At 42.3% G+C, this 20,126-nt stretch overlaps 2 protein-coding genes across 2 annotated transcripts; one reads left to right on the top strand and one right to left on the bottom strand.

The window, feature by feature from the left end:
• Positions 1 to 9,226: 9,226 nt before the first annotated feature.
• Positions 9,227 to 11,575, bottom strand: LOC133909758 (probable FAD synthase). The gene is made up of 7 exons (XM_062352314.1): positions 11,351 to 11,575; positions 10,651 to 10,696; positions 10,394 to 10,560; positions 10,136 to 10,253; positions 9,924 to 10,006; positions 9,777 to 9,836; positions 9,227 to 9,568 (listed from the first exon to the last, which is right to left on the bottom strand). The coding sequence occupies exons 1-7, from the start codon at positions 11,449 to 11,451 to the stop codon at positions 9,373 to 9,375; spliced, it is 771 nt and encodes a 256-aa protein (XP_062208298.1). The 5' UTR covers positions 11,452 to 11,575; the 3' UTR covers positions 9,227 to 9,372.
• Positions 11,576 to 12,398: 823 nt separating this feature from the next.
• Positions 12,399 to 16,212, top strand: LOC133893709 (mediator-associated protein 2). The gene is made up of 6 exons (XM_062334804.1): positions 12,399 to 12,661; positions 13,098 to 13,203; positions 13,294 to 13,378; positions 13,967 to 14,050; positions 14,995 to 15,099; positions 15,685 to 16,212. Exons 1-6 carry the CDS (start codon positions 12,636 to 12,638, stop codon positions 15,957 to 15,959), a joined length of 681 nt encoding a protein of 226 aa, XP_062190788.1. The 5' UTR covers positions 12,399 to 12,635; the 3' UTR covers positions 15,960 to 16,212.
• Positions 16,213 to 20,126: the final 3,914 nt, after the last annotated feature.

The following is a 20,126-nucleotide window of genomic DNA, read 5'->3' as shown; positions in this document are numbered from 1 at the left end:
TCTTTAAAAAAGTTCAAACATGAAACAAGCTTTCAGATGTTTTGATATATGCACATAGTAGATATAAAGTGCAAACATATTTAATCACAAATTCTCACTCCTTTGAACATGACATGAGCTTTACAAAAGGATATTATGAAACAATTCATGTCACCTCTTCACCCCACCCCCCAAAAAGGAAAAAAATCTTGAGGTGATTATCTAATAGATAATATAAATTCTGAATTATATGCTTATGCATAGAATCATTGCACATAATTGCAGCTTTGCACATTACCAAGCACAACATCATATTACCTCCGTTCAAATAGATTTTTTTTTTCAGCTTTTTCATAAAAAAAAAATCAAAAGCTATCTAAATGTTTAGCTTCTAGCTCCAGCTTCTTGTGGCTTTTAGCTGGCTGAGAAAGCGATCGTTGCTAAAATAAACTAAAAGCCGAGAAGCAGGTTTTGATTGATTTTTCTGTCTTTTGAATATGTTGAGAAACTAAAAGTTTATTATAAAAACTAATAACCAAAATTCAACAAGCACAACTGCTTCCTCAGTTAACCAGAAGCTACGAAGCCACAACCTATCCAAACGGGCACACTAAACATATAAGCCAACTCAGGCCCTGTTTGGATAGGTTGTGGTTCTAGAGCTTCTGTCTAGCTGAGAAAATATTGTGGTTATTGAATTTTTTTATTAGTTTTTAAATAAATTTTTAACTTCTCAGCACATAAAAAATCAAAAAAAACTTGTCTTAACCTGCTTCTAGTTTGTTTCAGTCACAACCGTTTCTTTATTAAGCCAAAAACTATAAAAAAAAATGGGGACTAAAAGTCAGCCATTTGGATAGCTTATATTTTTTTCAGTGAAAAGCTAGAAGAAAGATTGTCCAAACGGAGAATCAGTCAATGGAGCAGGGATTAAACACGTTGGAACACCAAAAATTATAATTGAACAGACAAGCTACTTTTATGTGATAATATTTCAAGCAGGAAGGTTAATAATCCCATGATATCTACTATAATTTCAACAACGCCAATTCACCCTTACAAGTTAAAACTGAAATCATAAGCGGGGGAGAGAGTGGTTACCGCCGGCAATGCCACCGTGCCCGAACTGACCTCGCCGAAGCAAGCATCTACGTTCTCTGCTGCTGCTGCTTGCTGGGATTGCTGTCAAAGAAATACATTTAAGCTTGGACAGTTGGACATTCAGATTGCAAAGCATATATGAACAGGCTGGAACACCGAAAATTACAATTGTACAGACCAGCTACTTTAATGTGATAATATTTCAAGCAGGAAGGTCAATAATCGCATGGTATCTATGTTCTATAATCTCAATAGCGCCAATTCACCCTTTACAAGATAAAACTGAAATCATAAGCGGGGGAGAGAGTGGTTACCGCCGGCGACGCCGCCGCGTCTAAACTGACCTCACGAGAGCAAGCATCTACATTCTCTGCTGCTGCTGTGTTGCTGCAGGATTGCTGTGCGCTGTTCCTCGGGCACCCCGGCCATGGTGGGCCGCCGGCGCCGCCCTTCTGATGTCATCCCGGACCCGACCGGATCCTCCTGTAGTGAAATAATGCAGTTATTCCGGTTCATGGGAAGCGCATCCTCTTAAAAGCCAATCAGAGTGATTAGATTTCTGTTTGTCGCGCCCATCCGTCGTATGCTCCCTACTCATCATATATCATAACCACTAATGAAAACCATGATTGTATCTTGTAGATCATTGTACCGTCGTAAGGTTGGTATTTCAACACAAACTAAATTATCCTGGCTCTTATTTTGGGGAAACTTAACTTCTGTCATCCTGCCGACTGGCGCATTCCAAAATTGTAATACTGAATTTTTGAGAAAAAAAAAAAGAGAAGATGTTGACCAAAATTTTGACTTTTTGATCCATGGCTCGTATCGACGATCGGAGACCGTGGTTGCGTTCATCTCGTCGAGACGAACCCTTTTTGCTATTCATACGTCCGTTCCGGGCACTTTGAGACCCGTAGCGAGCCCAATAAATTTATACCGTTCGTTGTTTTGAAAAAAAAAATAAAAAAAAGATAAGTACTGGATGGATCGGCCCTCAACCCGATCCATCCAGACGTCTCTACTGCGCTCGCGTTCTCTCTCTCTCACGTTTCTCTCTCTCGCTCGACTCTCTCTCTCGTGCTGCCTTACCGCTGCTGCGTCGCGCCGTCGTCGTCGGCCTGCTGGTCGCCGCCGAGCCCTTGCCGCCGGGCGCCGCCGCAGCTCCCGCCGTGCGCCGCTCTGCGCCGGGCGCCGCCGCCGGGCGTTGCCGAGTCGCGCCGCCGCTGGCCGCCGCCGGCTACCTCTCTCTCTCTGTGTGTGTTCCGTCGAGGCAGCCCAGCCGGCCGAAACAAACAACGCCGGGAGAAGGAAGCCAGGAAGAAGAAGGAAGAAAGAGAAAGAAAAAAGAAAAGAGAAGAAAAGGAAAAAAAAGAGGAAAAAAAAAGAGGAAAGAGGAAAAAGATGGAAATTTTGGAATTTCGTCAGAATCATCGTCAATCCTTCGAAGGTGATTCCTCGGTAATTCTTGGACGTTTATAGTTAAATCAAATCAAGCAATTCGTGTCGTATTATTTCATGTGATCAATAGTCTGTTTCGTTTCGATAATCATTATTGATTCGAAGATACGATATCCGAGTCGAAGTATTTATTTCGATCATCAGAGCAAAGTCTAATTAGTGAGATTTTAGTTCGACTCTGAATTGAAAATGGTGTATCATTTCATGTGATACAATTGTCTGTTCAGTTTTTCGGAATGTAGGCGTATACGTGACGTTTTCAGACGTAGAATTGACGCTTCATATTTTATGTGTTATAAATATGTTTTAGTTCTAATAGTATGCCTGTACAGGTGATACTATTTCCGGACGTTCTTGATCGAATTTTCTTCATCGTCGGTAAAGGCAAGTGAATATATTGTATGACTATGCTTTAACCTAATATTGGGTTGCCTACATTCTTTAATTACAGTGCATTCATCTAATCTGAATGACTGATTCTGAGCTGGGTACTATATTGTTTACGTTTCCAGAAGTTTACTCGATGATTGATTTATGAAGTGCAGTAGGCACGATATGCCATTCTGCAGTTGTTCATTAGTGTTGTATGCAATGTTTTTTTTAAGTCTCAAGCATATTCCGGAAGTTATGTTGGTTATGCTTGAAGCACGTCATACATATACATCTCATGCATTGGAAGTTTGTCGTCGTCTTCTGGCCGCGACCGTACCGGTACAGTACCGTATGTCACCCGATGAGGGGTACGGTGCACACCCTTACGTTACCCGAGGAGGGGTAAGGATGACGATAGCATATCATGTGCATGGTTATGTCTTCTTAGGGTACGGTGCACACCCTTACGTTACCCGAGGAGGGGTAAGGGTGAGGAGAGCATATCATGTGCACGGTTATGTCTTTTTATGAAATTCAATGAATCATTCGCATCAAATCTTATTTCCTTTAGTTAGCTTGTATATAGATATATATGCGGCTCTGAAGGCTTATACCAACCGAATGTTAAAATTTTTAATGTTATTGTTGGACTTGCTTAGTCATAATTGTTTCTCCTAGTGTTGGCGGTCTGTTTCATTACTAGTTTCTATTTAGAATTGTTAGCACATTCAACTGTGGCTAAATAGCTTTTTGTTAAAGTACCTTTCACTTGCTGAGATTTTTGAATCTCACCCGTGCTTTCTTTACAGGTATGTTTAGATGTTAACGTGCATTTTGGGGATGGATCTTGGTAGCTGCACACACTACCTCATCACCATGTTGATAGCTCAACCGATGTTATAAATGGTGGTTTTGGTGGTCTGTCGTTTGCTTGGTTTATGTCGTGGTATGACGCTGGTAGCGTCGTGAAGGTTTCTATATATATATGCCGGTTATGTCATATACTGTCTGTCTGTGATCTCTTTTGGTCAGTTATACCGTCCTATAGAGGAAATGCTGTCAAAATTTTCTGTTTTCATATAATTAGGCTTAGTGGTAAAGTAGGGTGTTACAAAAATGCCACATTGTTAGATTTTTTATATCAGATGTCAACTGACACCATATTTCCGCTATAAACAGTACCGAGAACTAAAAAAACATAAAAATGTATCGATTTTTGTACATACTCTATAATTCATAAGTAACCTATTTTAATTGGATTAAAAAAAAACTTGTGTATAATTCAAACTAAAATTCTCAAAGGTGCTACTTTTGCAACTTTTAGTAATTTTTAAGCCCTCACAGAATCCAAAAAATCTAGTAAAATTCACTAATATTCATCTAATGAGATATATTAATTTATAAAATTATCTCTCGCCGTAGGTTATAAGGTGAAAAAGTATTTTGCTTTGTAATGCCCATTGGGGAATATTAGTGAATATTAGTGTGGGAGATAATTTTAGAAATTAGTACATCATATTAGATGAATATTAGTGAATTTTCATAGCTTTTTTGGGAGGCTTAAAAATTGCTAGAAGTTGTAAAAGTAACATCTTTTAGGGAATTTTAATTTAAATTCTACATAATATTTTTAGTGAATTCAGTTAAAATGAGTTGCTTATTAATTATAGAGCATGTATAAAAATTGACACGTTTTTTGGTGTATTTTTTGAGCTATCGGGTGTTGTTCATAACAGGAATGTGAGGACTGGTGACATATGAGATAGCAAATTCGATAGGGTGGTATTTTGGAATGTGTCATCTGGTAGGATGGCAAAAAGTTAAATTACTCCCTATTTTGATACACTGTTTTGTGCCTCTAAAAGCCAAAATGTCAAAACAAAGACAACCTGATTCTGGTACTTCACAAACTGCCACAATCCCAGGGTAATTAACACAACATATTGTAACGATTCAGGAGAACCGAATCCAGCAAACTGTATAAAGAAAAAGAGCAACCGGAAGAATCTCATGTTAGTCTACAAGGCAGCATGCATCTTTTGGATGGTTCTATACAATGTAAAAAGAATTGTTCAATATATACAGGCAACTGGTAGTTCGGTACCCCTGTTATATGCAAAACCATCTGAACTAATTGGTAAGAAATGTTCCTCTCCAAGATTTCGGAGCACAACTGCCCTTCAACTCATGCCACAATCTGAAACATCCCAGCTGCTGAATTTTGCACGTACGGAACTCATAGTCGCAGAAGGTAACCAAGTGATGTCCCAAGAAGCGCTACGTACACCACAAACAGCAAGGGGAAGCCAACTTGATTCCTGTGGTTTCCCTTCTTTCTTAGAAATACCTGGCGAAACCATGCATAATATTAGAAATAATAGGTGCAGAATATGAGCAATATTTAATAACTAAAGCCAACAGAAAAATCAAAGCAAATTAGGCAGTAGTAGACGAGCAATTTGGTCTGACGTACACAATATGTGGTCTACCCCAGAAAAGATATCTTGGCAAGCCTCAGAAAGTAGCGATTGCAGCCAAATATTTCAACAAAACAGCAAATTTCATTATGAGCAGATATAGCGAGACCTATTCTGCTTTCATCGAATACCACTGCTCAGTAGTTTTTTCTATTTGTTTGTGTGAATCATGAATCTTTTGATGTTGCAGGTTAAAGTTTACTTTGGTTATACATGTATATATTCCATATGCATAAGCACAATAACACAGGTTAAAGTTTACTTTGATTATACATGTATATATTCCATATGCATAAGCACAATAACACTATTGTAGCTACTTGCGTTGGGAAATCTGGAATTTTTCTAAGATTTAATGTGGAAAACTTATCAGCAGTGTACAGAAACATAAAGAAATGGAGTTAGGACAAGTCACTATTTGCAGTAGGAGTCTATTCCTATCCAACCTCAGCTCAACGAGATTCTGCAGTTTGTTCGGCTCTTGAGGTATATTCCCGGTGAACCCATTGGAATGGAATTTCTACATGAGATGAATAAAGCAGCAGCCTTCAGTTCAAATAGCAAGGATGACGTCAAACAAGAAAAATACAAACATACAAACAAAAGAAAAGATGTCTTTTTTTCCTCAAACGTGCCGTTTTATTTTTTTTCTCAAACACGCAGGAGAACTACATATTATTATATTAAAAAGATAAAATAAAAGACAATACAAACCCCACCAACAAGGAGAACAAGAAAGCACTCACACACTCAAACCCCTAGAACCAAAACAATTGCATCAACAGGCAAGAAGGAAGACCAAAGAGCATCGAATGCTAGGCCATCAAGTCCTACAACCTTTTTGCCCCAGCCGCACACCACACTGCACCCTTGTCTACAATCTTGGAAAGGATGGGCTGCGCGCTAGGCGTAGTGCCCTCGAAGACGCATCAGTTGCGATGTTTTTAAATCCACCATGCACACAGGATGACAAGTAAATTGAAACTGCGCCGCTTCTCCTTAGGGACTTTGCGTGTCGCTCGACACCACCAGTTAGGAAGGAGCCTTGGCATCGGGTAGGAGCGACGTTCTGCAGGCCTGCCCCTAGCAGCAGCTCAAACCAAACATGTTGAGAGATCACACAATTGACTAGCAGGTGTGTGATGGTCTCATTTGCCTGGTTGCACAAAGGGCACCTTGGAGGATGTGGGAGTCCGCACCAGGCAAGGCGGTTCGCCGTCCAACAGCGGTTGTGGCTAGCAAGCCAAACGAGATACTTAGCCCGCGGTGAGGCCCAGACATTCCAAATGCGCTGCCATGGCTCGAAGCAGACGCTACAAGAGAAGAAGGCCACGTACGCCGATTTGGTGGAGAACTCACTGAACGTCACCGCGACCCAGATATGTCGATCTACAATTTTTGGTTGTAAGCTGGTCTCGACCACCAGGTCCCATACATATAGGAATAGCCATGGCAGGCACGGATGACACCCCCCGGATGTCACTGATCCAGGCATTGTTGGTGAGCGCCTCCCCGACGAGCTTATTGACGAGTCGGCTGGGCACCATGGCGAGCAGATGCGAAGACAACTCACTAATGGATTTGCCCAACAACCACATGTCTAACCAAAACAAAGTGTGTTGCCCGTCGCCAACCTTTGAGATTAGGAGTGCAGAGAACAAAGTGCGCAAATTTGGGGGGAAGTGACAGATTGAATCATGTTGAAGGCTTGTCTGGTGCCATTTTTATGAAACCACAAGCACCGGGTGCGAAGTGCCCAGCTTAGAACCTCCAAGTTGTGGATGTTGAGACTGTCGAGCTCCTTCGGACGGAAGACACGGCTCCACGAGATGAGGCAGTGGCCGCTATTTATTTGGTCTCTACCCTTCCATAAGAAAGCTCAGCGTCGTTTGTCAATCGCCTTGATCACCCCACGGGGGATGTTGAGGGCCATTAACTGGTAGATCGAGATGGCCGCGAGGACCGTCTTCACTAGCACAATGTGACCCACCGGATGAAGTAGACCCACCTTCCACCCTGGAAGTTGATCCGCCACATAGTCGATGATTGGCTATAGAGCCGCTTTGGTGAGTTTCCGCACTGACAACTGCAGCTCCAAATACCTGCAGGGGAAGTCCACAATGGCACACTCCATTGATTTGCGCACCACATCTACGTCCACAGAACTGCACTGAATCGGGGTCGCCAAGCACTTCTGGAGGTTGGTTCATAGCTCGAGGCATTCCCGAACCAGCTGAGGATTTCTTGGATTGCCAGAAGGTCACCTCGCATCGGCCGTAGGAACAACACGACATCGTCTATGTAGAGCGACACCCTATGGTGGATTGGCCGGGTCGAGAGAGGTTGAAGGAGCCCGTCATCGCTCTTCTTGTTCAGCACGGAGTTTAACACGTCCATCACCAAGATGAAGAGCATTGGTGAAAGTGGGTCGCCCTGTTGAAGCCCTATCCGGTGATGAATGACCTTGTCGGGCTCACCATTGACGAGCACTTGGGTGGAGGCAGTGATCAACAGGCTGCAAAGGATATTGCGCCATCCCTGCCCAATGCCGAGCTGGGTGAGGATCTCCAAGAGGAAGCTCCACTACATAAAGTCGAAGGCTTTCGAGATGTCCAACTTGAGGAGAATCTGCGGCTCTTTCTGTTGGTGGAGCATTCTTGCCATTTGCTTCACTAGGATGAAGTTTTCTTGCATGCAGCGGCCTCGCACGAAAGTGCTCTGATTGGTGCACACCATTGCTGGAAGCTGTGGCACAAGTTTATTCGTCAAAATAATAGATGTCTTACATTATGCTTACGTTGTTCAAGCCACCTAACTTAGAAGGGATAGGGCCAGTGAGCCGATTAATGCTCAAATCCAAACCCTCAGGTTCCTCAATCCCATCTAGAGTAGATCAATCACGGTAACCATAACATTGCATACATCAGAGATAAGCAAATTATCTGATGAGTGCATCATAACGCCACTTCCAAATCCCAAATTACTGGCAAGCCTAATTTAGTAATATCTGAAAATAAATTATAGATGACTACATCATGACTCTAAATGCGAGGAATACTCTTTGCCAACTTGGCAAGGATGAATACATGGATGGATGTGGACATCGGTTGTGGCAAGGCAAACCAAGTTGGCAAAATTAGAATTAATGCTTGTTGGGTTGTGAAAAAGACGGTATTGTATTTGGTGTTACGTAGTTTCATACCGTGTTTGTAGAACAATGCGCCTTATATATAGTGACCGAAGTAACGTGCATTTTATTCTTTAGAGTAAAGAATTTTCCCCAACTTTTATGGAAGGCTAATAAAGAGCCTAAGGATAACATGTTTTTATACGTTGGATTAAACATTTATTACACGTCATGTAAGATACTTTAGATTCGATGTGCACTTGCACTTGCAGATTTAATATCTTTGAGAATTCAAGTGGTTGGCCCTAAGGTGTCCCCTTTGATGACAAAAAGGAGCAATTGGAGTGGATGAACCAAATTCTAGGAATTTGTTCCTTACTTTATGAAACCGAGGTTGTCATTATTTTGGATGAGCGAGTTGGACATGGTTGCTTTACGAGGTCAGGTTAGGTTTACACACGCTAGAGATGGTCTTTGGAGATAGTTAAGATACTAGGAGATGTTATTTGATTAGTGCATAAGTATGTTACGCCTAGTTCCTTGTATCTACTGAGTTTGGCCACTTTATACAAACAGTCAACCAAACAAATAAAATTTAAAAGATTATGCATGTGTGTAGCCTGCTTCAAGCTCATACACCTAACGAAAAACACCCTAGAGGGTGCATGAAAATTGTTATAACCCGAGGGTCTTACCAGTGCACCATTGTGTAGCTTTTAGGAATCTCTATTGTGTATATATAAATATTCACGTGGGGTAATCGGGCATAGAGCTGCCATTCTTTACACAAAATTTGTCGAAACCAATTTGACGCAAGGAAGAAAAAACGACTATATTTGCAGTGGCTATTGCTTTCTACAATCTACTCATTTGCCGTGTCTCGTTACTGCTCGTGCCATTGGCTGAAACATTCTCCCTCCCAGTCTTCTTTGCTCTACCAGCCCTTTCAAGCCTCCCATCTGACAGCGTATATGCCGGTCTAAACCCGCCTGAGCCATCACGCAGAAGTTCGTTTGGAACTGTGCTATGCATGCTCCCAATAGAAGTGTACCTGAAACCAGAGCAAGTGTAATGAGATAGCCCAGGAAAATTTTGTATGGGAGAGCAGAGGTAACTTTGTGCAGTTATTGAAATTAAAAGGGTTACTAGTTCATCTTGATAGGTTGTACCTTGCTAGACCTACGTACAGTACAGGGGAGAAGACACCTAACATCTACCGAAAATGTCTCAAGTCTGAACATGCATGGAAAAGAACATACCCTTGATCATAGAGGCTGCAGTATTTGACCTTGCAAGTTAACAGGAAAGACCAAACATCGCTGCATCAGCAAAAGATTTGAATGATCAGCCAGGAGAAAAGCAACAATCTCTGGTTGAGTTACATGAGCAGGAATCAGGAGGCAAACCTGTAGGACCAATCCAAGATAGGGTTCACCCTCATGAAAGGAGGCCAGCCAGGTGAACTAGGGGAGAACTGTTGCTGACCAACCTACAGCAATTTCACACTGCAATTACAGGCAGGTCCATGGAGATGGATTGTGTACGAAGATGGGCAAAACTAAAGCACAAATTGCGCGACTAGAGCATTGCAAAAGAATCAATAATCCAAGAGAGTTACCGCATTCGGATCGCCGTCTCTTGTGCCAAGGAAGATTGCTTTGGTAGGCTTCTCCTTAAGCAGGGCTTCTAGGCCAGACTTAAAATTTGTCCTAATAGTTCCAAGTGGCAAACCGTAGCTGCGAGATATGGTGAGAAAGAAAAGAATTAAGATTCTTCAATCCAACGAATTTCCAATAACTGTTCCACTTAAAAAGCTTCTGAAGGGCAGAAAAAACAACATAAAAAACGAGAAAAAACAGATCTTGCTAGTTCTTACGTCGATGCTGTTTCATACGTGAACGAATCGATCTCAGGAAAAGTATTGGGGTCCTCGAAGTAGATGGTCCGCATTGGGCAGTTTTGAACGGTACGATCCGTCCTGTCTACATCGCCTGAACCGGCTCTGTGAAGGTAGTAGCCAGCCCGAAGCAAATGCAACAGCACCTGTGATTGATTATATTGACATCTTGTCACGGATAACAACAATCAGTGAACATAGTTAAACGATGAGCAGAAGAGAGCAAAGGAAAGTACAGTTGAATCTTTGCCGCCGTTGAAGCTGAAGGCGAGTTCCTCAAACCTGTAAATTGAAATTTCTGAGAACGAGACAAACCCTCAAAACCTTAGAAGAAATCAGAACAAAACAAACGGGGAGAAGAAGGTAGATTGTAGAACAACCACTAGCAGCGCTGCATTTTTCAAAACATGTACCTTGCGCCATGTGTAGGATGTAGACAAGAACGAGAGAAGAATTATTTACTCACAGGTTGAGCAGATGCATGTTTAGTTGGAAGAACAGTTGCTTGTTTCTCAAGGACTAGACTAGTTGGAACACTCAAATTAAGCACCATGCCCTACTAGTTGATTAAGGGGAGCCTTGCCAGCGCCGGAGAGCGATTTTTACTCTCTCACGTTGGCAAAACGAGCATAGGCATCGAGACGTCGGCAGGTGATCCAAACGCGCCAAAACTTGCCCAGCGTGGCAAAGCAAGCCAAAGCAAAGGTTCCAAACACACCCTAAGCAAACACCAGACTAGCTAATCTGCAATGGAAACATATTACTAGTGAATCACGAATTCCACGCGACACCGCTGCGCCGTAGAGAAACACCGGCGAGGCTAGCGCGGCAGGCGAAACGAAGGGACCGGACCAACCAACCACGGTGCATGCACGAGTGTAGTAGAAGGGGGCGGAGCGAGGAGAGCGATGAGGGCGGGGTGGCGCGCGTACGTACGGGTAGAGCGCGAAGGCTCGGCGGATGACGTCGACGGCGGCGTCGTACTTGGCGCGCAGCCGGGCGTCGTTGCTCCCCCGCACCGCCCGCTCGATCTCCATCTACCGCGCTGCGATCGCTGCTGCGCGCGGCCTGCGGGAAAAAAACGATCGGAACGCGAGCAAGACAGGCGCGGTTGGTCGGTCGATCCACCAGCGCGGCGACGCGGTGAAGTCTGGAGGCGCGCGCGCGTGACTGGGCCTTGAGGCGCACGAGAGCAGACTAGACTCCGCAGGGGACCGGCGAGAACGGGAAGAAGTCGACGAGATCGGCACGGACCAAGTACCACCTTTTTCATGGATCGGATAATCGGATCGCAACCTTATTATATATATTAAAGGACCAAGAATTAGAGCAAAGCTATGATAGATATTGTTTATGCAGATCACACGTATGTATATGTATATACATAGATACATATGTGTGTATATATATACAAATACAAATATTTATCTGTGTATATATATAGACACATATATTTTTTTTGAAATCCAAAAAATAGCGAAGAAATAATAGTTATATTGATAAATCGGTTGAAATAATCTAAAATGCATAGTAAAATATCTAAAACTCAAAAAATATAAACAAACTTAGTTAGGTTCGTATTACTGTCGTCTACATGTTAAAATTATGTGTATATACGAAAGTATCACTGTTTCCCTATAATTAAATAAATGTGTTAATAAATTCATAAATAAATATTGAGATGCCAAAAATGATTAATCCAATTTTTTATTTTTCTTTTGTGCAACAAAAAATAGACGCGCCTAATCCGCCTCGTAGAGTAGTAGTAGGTCAAAATCTTGGTGGCAGCCTAGCTCTGAAAAAGCGCCTAGTAGAGTAGTAGTAGGACAAAATCTTGGTGGCAGCCTAGCTCTGAGCTTTTTCATTTTTATATTTCGAAAATAAGAAAATTACATTCATGCATAATCTAGCTCTCTAAATTGCATTCATGCAGCTACATTTTTATATCTCGTGGTGCATGGCCCAACCAGTGGGCCGACAAAGTGAGGCCCAAAGAGCCCAAGCTTAGGGTTTCCTCCCCTGCTCGCTCTCTCGCTCGCTGTTCTACCGCCGCCACAGTCTGTTGTGAGCACCTCATCACCGGCAGCCAAACACACCTCCGGGGACGGGACACGACTGGCCAGGCCTCCTACCACCGAGTCTTCTCTCGTCGAGCGGGCGTCGGGCTCCTCTCCTTCCCCGCCCTATACTGGTACTGAAGGAGGCTTGGTTTGCGGTAGAGATGGTGAAGGGGTCAGCAAGGGTTCGGTATGATTTCAGCATTCTCTGTTCTCCTTTTGTGCTGTCGTGTAGTTAGTCTCAGGAGTCAACTGGGTCATCGATTTGTTTCTCTGTTGCCAAGAACTTGCACTGCTGCAGGACGGCTCGAATGCTCATTTTTCTGAATAAACTGGACCAATTTTCGTTTCGACTGTGAAAGCATTGTGTAATTGCGATCCGATACTTGTTACTGCTGGCGCACGAGTCATTGAATACAACGAAATAATGCTAAGTTTGATCATAACATCTGTCTACATTAAAGCTTGTCAATGTTTGTTTTGATTAAAACTTACTTGGTAGATATGCTCCTGCTTGCTACAAATCGAGTTAGCGTATTTTGTTTCAGTAGCACTCCTTGTATATCTGTATGCTTTGTTAGTTGTTACTGTTCTTTGGCATCTGAATTCTGCATCAACCGCTGTAGCTATGAGCCTGGACCGGCTTTTGAAGAGGTCAAAGAGGAAGCCATGCTTGACATCTCACCAACAGACTCAACAGAATTTTGGCTAATACAGTGGCCTAAAGATCAGGTAACGTGGATTATTTCTTTCACCCTAATTCTGGCTGCTAATATGCTGCACATTGAAATCCAGTGTAAGGCTTGTTGCGTTATGATGCAGTTAGATGTTTCAGATTTTCATGGTAAAGAGCTTTCTCTTAAGCTACACAATGATGGAAACTTGGGCAGTTTGGAGAGTTCGTCAGGTAAGATAACTGGCATGGATGTATATTTAAAGCTGATTTGACTTAATGATTACTAGATTAATAACTTTTGAGCCTTCTGAATATTCAGACAACATTTTGAGTTCGGTTCACTCTGACTTTTGTAAAATTGTTTTCCCCAAAGTGCATATATATCCAATTACTAAAAGTAAAGACATCAATGCTAATCTTATTAATGGAACTGCTTGCATTTCCATGGTGAAGTTTATCTCTTGATGTTCTAAGAAGATCAAGTTGATGCTGATTCTTTGATGGTCAGTAGTGTTTCGTACCCAAATAAAGTATCAGTTGGAGTTTTAATTCTTACCGAAGTCCCTGTCCTACTTATTTCGAAATTTATCTTTAGGCAAAAAAAAACTAGTTCATAGGTTCTTTGAAATAGGAATTGAAACAAGATGTTGTAACTTATAATTTAGTTTATAGAAAGAAGATGGTATCTTTTAGGATATCAGAATTTCAATTGTTGGAGCGAAATGCCCTCATCTACTCTGCTTCCTCATGGAATGGCCTGCTTAAGTCAGAAACTCCTTGATTCGAACCTAGATTCATGACATGCACTTAATTTGGCAGGGAAATCTTATGACCTTGTCAGCTTTGCTTCTCAGCAGCCAGATGCAACTGTTTTCCTGCCATCAGGATCAGAAACAAAAGCTGGTATGCTGAAATATTAACTTAGTACTTTAGTTGTATGCTATTTGCACAGATGCTCCTCCCTTCCTTTTATTGAGATAGGAATCTTTCTGAAATGTGCTGTATATGTAAATATTTGGTTTTCTTGGGTTAGTTTTTACAGGTCATGATTGATTGTACATTTGAGGGGTTCGTAAAACTCTGAGGTAGGGCCCGTTTGGTAGAAGATATCAGTATTATTTCTTGCCATTTGCTGAAGCATCAATTACTGGTTCTTGAACTATGTAAACATCAATTACTGCCTTCTGCTATCAATGTTCGATTTCTGAAATGTTAGTCTTAGTCCGTTATGGCAGTATGTGTGCTACTTGTTGGTTTGGACTGTTTTGATCTTGAAGGAAAACAGAGGGAAAATAAACAGATCATGATTCCCATCTTTGAAAGATCAGATCCAAATGTCAAACTTGGAGATATGGGGCACTTATAGCTCTGGGTCGAAGTATTAAAGGAAAACAACCGCAGACAGTAAATATCTACGGATATGTTGTGAAATATAGGAGTGTAAGTGGCGTACTAGAAGTTGGATCATATGCTTGCCAACTGATAAGAATATGCCTTATAGCACTAAAGCTTCTCTTGTTGTGAATTTCTGGTGAGTAAGTACTATTTGCAGCATGATGATCATGAAAACAAGTTGGCATAATAGCTATCATTTAACTGTATAAATATAGACAATTAGTTTAAATCAATATTCTCTGACCTGCAGTAGATGCACATAAACAAACTGGGTTCTCTTTAACTTCATACCGGTTTTGGTAGAAGGAAAATATCCATCACTTCTTCCTGTCTGAAGCGCACTGTTCTTTAAATTTGGGCAAAATGCACAAGCAGTGCTGTATTTTCGTTTTTCATCTATGCTTTCTCTATGCATATATCTATTTTATTCACTAACAAAAGATAAACTCCAGTGGGGAAGATTTCACGCCGAGTTTGCTTAGTTCGTTATCCTGAACCTGAGGAATTGGCGAAACCAACTTTTGGGAGTCTTACTCCTAACAGTAAGAAATCTGCAGGTAATTCTTTTCCTAACATGGTTTTTCTTCACTGATTGCCTTTTTCTGTTGTTGACTTGTTGCTATAATAGCCCAGTTATGCAGGATATGACATTCCAGCTAGCTACTGGCCAAAATCACTAGATTGGTTTAGTCTATAGTCGGCAGTTTTAACTAGATTTACCATATTTGATCTTGTAGTTGCTTGGTTTTCCGCTCACTGTCTCTTGAACATAACTAGGCAACAATAAGACAAGCCTGGTCAAAGTGTATGTCATCTATGCTGGAAACCTTTAGGCATATGAGTAACCTAATTCTTGATATGTGTTTTGAATGCTAAATTTAGTAATTTATGTTTTTTATCCTAAGATGCAAGGTCAGTTGTAAAAGTTCACACTATAAGAAGCTAAGAACATTTAAAAACTACTGCTTAAGATCCCTTCACTTTTTACCATTGTATTTTTTTCTGGGTGTACTTGTATCCAACCGAGTTTACCGGTATTGGAATGCCTTTCCAATACCTTTCATCAATCTAATGAAATGCTGCAAAAAAAATGTTGCAATGAATTGCATTTTTCACTGACCAGAGGGCTTATGACTTTACAGGTTCTTCTAGGAAGACTATGTCTCGTTTTACTGGTGCATCGAAGAATCGTAGTAGCCAAGGTTCAGCGCTTTCACTGGGCCAATGGAGCACAGAGCCAACCCCCAAACACAAGCAGAAGAGGAAGGATGAAAGCAGCTTGGGACACTCAAATATGTCAGGCAAGGCCTCTGAAGGATCTCAGGCTCGTGGTGCAGAGAGCAACACAACTTCGGAGATGCCACAATCGCCACCAGATAAATCAAAGAAGAAGAAGAAGGTTAAGATCATAGAGTAGAAGTAGTGTTGCCTTGGCGATGAGATCAATTTTCCCTGAACTATCAGCTGGTGCGGAGCTGTGCAGGAAATACACGTTCATATTTACTTCTCCTTCCCTGGATCTCAATTTTATGTCGCAGAACATTTTGTTGGAGTATTGGGTGATGTTTGTGGGATGAGACTTGAGAGCAGCCCGTTGCATGGTGCTGGAATGCCGCAATGTATCCTTCTGTCTGTATTTGAAAGGCGAGCTATGTTCCATTGTTCCCTTTTATGTGCTGAAAGCAACGAGTCCGAATCCTCGCAGTTGCATAGCACTGCTCGAGCTCTGAATCTGATAAGGCAAAATCACCTTTTTTGCTTGCTTTCTTTAAGCATCGTTCAACCTGAAACGTAATGACAGCATGCTAAGTATGTTATCATCACAAACTCCCTCCTTTCAGTAAGGCGAGGCGACTGCTATTTATTTGTTTTTTTTTAAAAAAATTATAAGCAGGAGCACTGCTCTTTCATTTAAGAAGGAAAAACAAGCCAAGTTTTACTATTTATTTTCATTTAAGAAGGAAAAGCAAGCCAAGTTTTACTATTTATTTGGTTTGTTTTACCCAAGTGACCTCAACGCTCTTTCCGACGAGGATGGCCAAGCCTGCCTCTTTCTTTGCTCGTCTTCTGAAATATGAAGAACATTATCCCCAATTCACCGAAGTCAATCTCCTGGTACCAAATCCAGTTGATATGGGCGTCCTCTACCAAGTGAAGGTCTGGATAATTTCCTAGTTTTTTGAGCTGGAATTTTATAATGAAGTTGAAAGTTTGGCTTCGAGTAAAAGTTCTAGAATTCAAGTTGAAAGATCATTTTTTTAGCTGCAATGCTTGCACGGGACATATTCCATCCAAACTTGGGGCTTTGTCTCAGCTCGAGTCAGCGGACCTTTCATTCAACCAGCTCACCGGCGAGATTCCAGAGGAGCTGACGAATCTGACGTTCCTTGAATGGCTGAACCTCTCTTATAACAATTTGTCCGGAGGAATACCACAGGAAGGTCAGTTCACAGCATTTCCTGAAAGTGCATTCCAATGGAACATAGGACTGTGTGAACGTCCGCTGCCTAAAGAATGCCCCAGAAATAATTCGGGAACTCCAGATACAATATCGCGCTCGAGATTGGATGAAGAAGATTTTATTCGGCTGTTTGTTTTTGCTGGATTGGGGTTTGGAATACGCCTTGCGACGGTGATTCTTGTGCAGATGTTTTGCGAACAGGTGCACAACGGTCTCTTCAAGTTCTGTGGAACCAATGGTGACTGCACTGCATAAACTGCATGTTCTAGAGTGGCGCAAATGTGATTACCCAGAAGGCGAGTCTGTGACCTATATGATCTCTTTGATTTCTAGATTTAGAATAGTTTCACAATTTCGCTGGCTACGTTTTGCAACTTCTTCCATCACGCATGATTTAGTCGTCACGTTCTGATCATGAACATGGTTTCTTGTTATTTTGGAGTCTCATGGTAGTTTTATGTCTGTTGTTTGTTATCTTTTGGTAGGCGAAGAGGCTTTGGGACTTGAGTTCAGCAGAACCAACCAACTGCTACTTGGAGTGACCCTAGTCAGCTGGACGGGCAGGAGCTGAAGGCAGATTCTTTTGCAGCTATCAAATTGTGTCCACTTCTTCTCCGTGGGATTCAGCACATCATGTACTACTTCAGTTTGTCTTCCTATCCTGTTCTTTGTTCAGCCATTGCTTCTTTTGTTACTAAGATTTGCAACTATACGCTACAAAAAGGGGGCAGAACTTCGTACATTCTGTGTAACAATGTATAAATCCAGGAATCTTCCGGAAAACATTGATGCAAAACAACAGTTTATGGTGGGTGCTGATTTTAATTCAATAACCCAACATGTCCCCTTTTTTCTGATCGTACATTACCGTTCCCAGTTGTTAGTTGTTACAGCATCACAGTTGTAAAATAGTGCAGAGCGGCGACACGTGAGCACGTGGGCGCGCCGCCACGCTTGAGCGTGAGAACCACGGGCGCCCCCAATCCACCTCTATCGTCGTGGCGGCGCTCGTGTCCTCCTCTCCTCCGGATCGAATCCGGAGAATCGGTTCTACACTTCTACGATTCCTTCCCTTTGTGTTTGTTTGTTTGGCATTGCGATCTGCTTGGTTCCTCAGACCCTTTGCATCTTTCGTTCTTTCGTGTCCTCCCGATTCTCCGGTGCATATGCCGGAAGAGCTTCTGCAATGTTCGCCGGCTCGCCGCGACATCTCCTCTGCCATTGGTGTGGTTTTGGCCGGCGAATACGCATGTACGTTCGCACATGTAAAGAGGCCCCAGGTTGTGATCCTGAATACTTGGGCTCCTAACCTTGGTGTGCGACAGTTTACTCTGGCGAACCACCCTCCTCTTGAGCGTCCAGATGCTTCCGGGATCTGCTCGCTCCGTCTGTGGTTCGCCGCACATTTCATTTCATCCATCTTGGCCAAATCTTGGGGAGCATTCGTTTGGTTTTGTCTCTGAATTCGATCTGTTGAGTCTCCGAGGTCCGTCCTGACCCTGGCGAACAAGTGAACTGAAAAAACACGCAGCTTCGAAGTCAGCCCGTGCGCTTTCGGGACGCAATCAGAGAAGGCTGCTCCAGCAGCAGGCGGTTTCTTTTGCTCCTGCTCCTGGAGCAATTTGTCTCTCGGCAGCGGTGATGTCATTCGAAAAAGTTCCTATCATAAACTACTATCCAAACGAGTTGTTACCAACTGTAATAGGAGCAATGAGACTCCAGAGTCCAGTCAAATAACCATTCCGCAGGGGCTACAGGGCTGACTCACCGCACATCGAAGTTTTAATGAAATCTTTAGATTTCGAACTTCACAGATTCAACCTTCGATTGATAAAAAATGAGATTGAGATTTTCGTCTATTTTTTTAAAAAAAAATTACGTACAACTAAGAACAACTCGAGAACATAGACCTCATAAATTTTGACATTCACCTTCCAACTCGCTTCCATGCTGTAGAAATCACCATGTGGAACAACTGATTTCAAAAACCTTTGAAATCCCTAAATTTAGGACTAGAATAAAACTCCACGGTAAAGGTAGAATTGCTTCAAAAAAAGGTATAAACTAAGTTTCTTTTTTTTTTTTGCGAAGAACCTGGAGTTTTATTAATCAAAGGTAATAGAATTACAACCTTTGACGACTCAAAGATAAAAGTCGATTGGACAATTTGACTTCTTAACCCAAGCTCAATTTGACCATGGGCCAAATAGTAAACAAGTCAAGCTCCAGCCTGAAGCCCCGAACCCATAGTTTTAAAGACCAGGCAAGCAGACCAATCGGCAGTGTTACTGGTTCACGGTTCCTTGGTTGGACCAATTGTGCCGCCGGTTCAACAATACTTGAATATTTCAACTTGTATGCCAGTCACAAGCTGAAACATAGCATGATGGTAAGGCTCACCGCTTCTTCCTTGCAAATCTGGGCTTGACTCCCTTCCATTTTCTTATTTTCCTTTGTTTATTTCCTTTGCTCGAACGCGCCAGTACTCAATTTTGATGTCGACCGCTCGGTTTTGAGTAAAACTGCCCGGCTCTCGCCTGTTTGGTTGCTGCCCTCGGCTCCATGCATGAGAAAAAAGCTGCCTGACAGCTCATTGAGATGGTGATACAATTTGCCTGATCAGGCATGAAAAATCTATCTCTGTTTGGTTGCTACCTTTTGCCTGAGAAACTGTGGTTCAGATGAATACTTGGTCAAGCACTCCCAGCAGAGAGACACGAACCAGGTGCCTGAGTCAGGGAGGTGATGAGGGCAACAACCAAACACATGTCTGGCAGCTCACATGCAAGTGCTCAGGCCAGGCAACCATACTCAGGGTAGCAACCAAACAAGCCCAAGTGATTTGTTCGACCGTTTTATGCAGAGGTGGTCTTTAAAGAGAACCGAAGCCCTGGTTGAACGCCGGTCCGGTCCGGTCTTTAGAACTATGATGACTGAACTCGAGCTTCTCGAGCTGAGCTTGAGTATTTCGGTTAGATTTGAGGTTACCATACTTACTTGAGTTGACTTTACATTATTGAAGTTATCTTACGGAGATTTCATTATTGAGCTTTGTTGAGTGAGCTTGTCTTGCAACATTAACGTCTAACTATGGAAACTTATGTTTTTTTAAACAAAATACTG

The sequence above is a fragment of the Phragmites australis genome, chromosome 2 (assembly GCF_958298935.1).
Source record: "Phragmites australis chromosome 2, lpPhrAust1.1, whole genome shotgun sequence".
Taxonomy (NCBI): domain Eukaryota; kingdom Viridiplantae; phylum Streptophyta; class Magnoliopsida; order Poales; family Poaceae; genus Phragmites; species Phragmites australis.
The sequence above is the reverse complement of the archived record's forward strand: the minus strand, read 5'-3'. Positions and strand labels throughout refer to the sequence as shown.

Bases quoted from the DNA above. Each gene is read 5' to 3' on its own strand.
- LOC133909758 (XM_062352314.1), bottom strand. From the start codon at position 11,451: ATGGAGATCGAGCGGGCGGTGCGGGGGAGCAACGACGCCCGGCTGCGC. The intron at 10,007-10,135 runs GTAACTCTCTTG...AAATTGCTGTAG, and splicing joins GAGACGGCGATCCGAATGCG to GTTGGTCAGCAACAGTTCTC. The intron at 9,837-9,923 runs GTTTGCCTCCTG...TTGCTGATGCAG, and splicing joins ATCTTGGATTGGTCCTACAG to CGATGTTTGGTCTTTCCTGT.
- LOC133893709 (XM_062334804.1), top strand. From the start codon at position 12,636: ATGGTGAAGGGGTCAGCAAGGGTTCG. The intron at 13,379-13,966 runs GTAAGATAACTG...TTAATTTGGCAG, and splicing joins CAGTTTGGAGAGTTCGTCAG to GGAAATCTTATGACCTTGTC. The intron at 15,100-15,684 runs GTAATTCTTTTC...ATGACTTTACAG, and splicing joins TAACAGTAAGAAATCTGCAG to GTTCTTCTAGGAAGACTATG.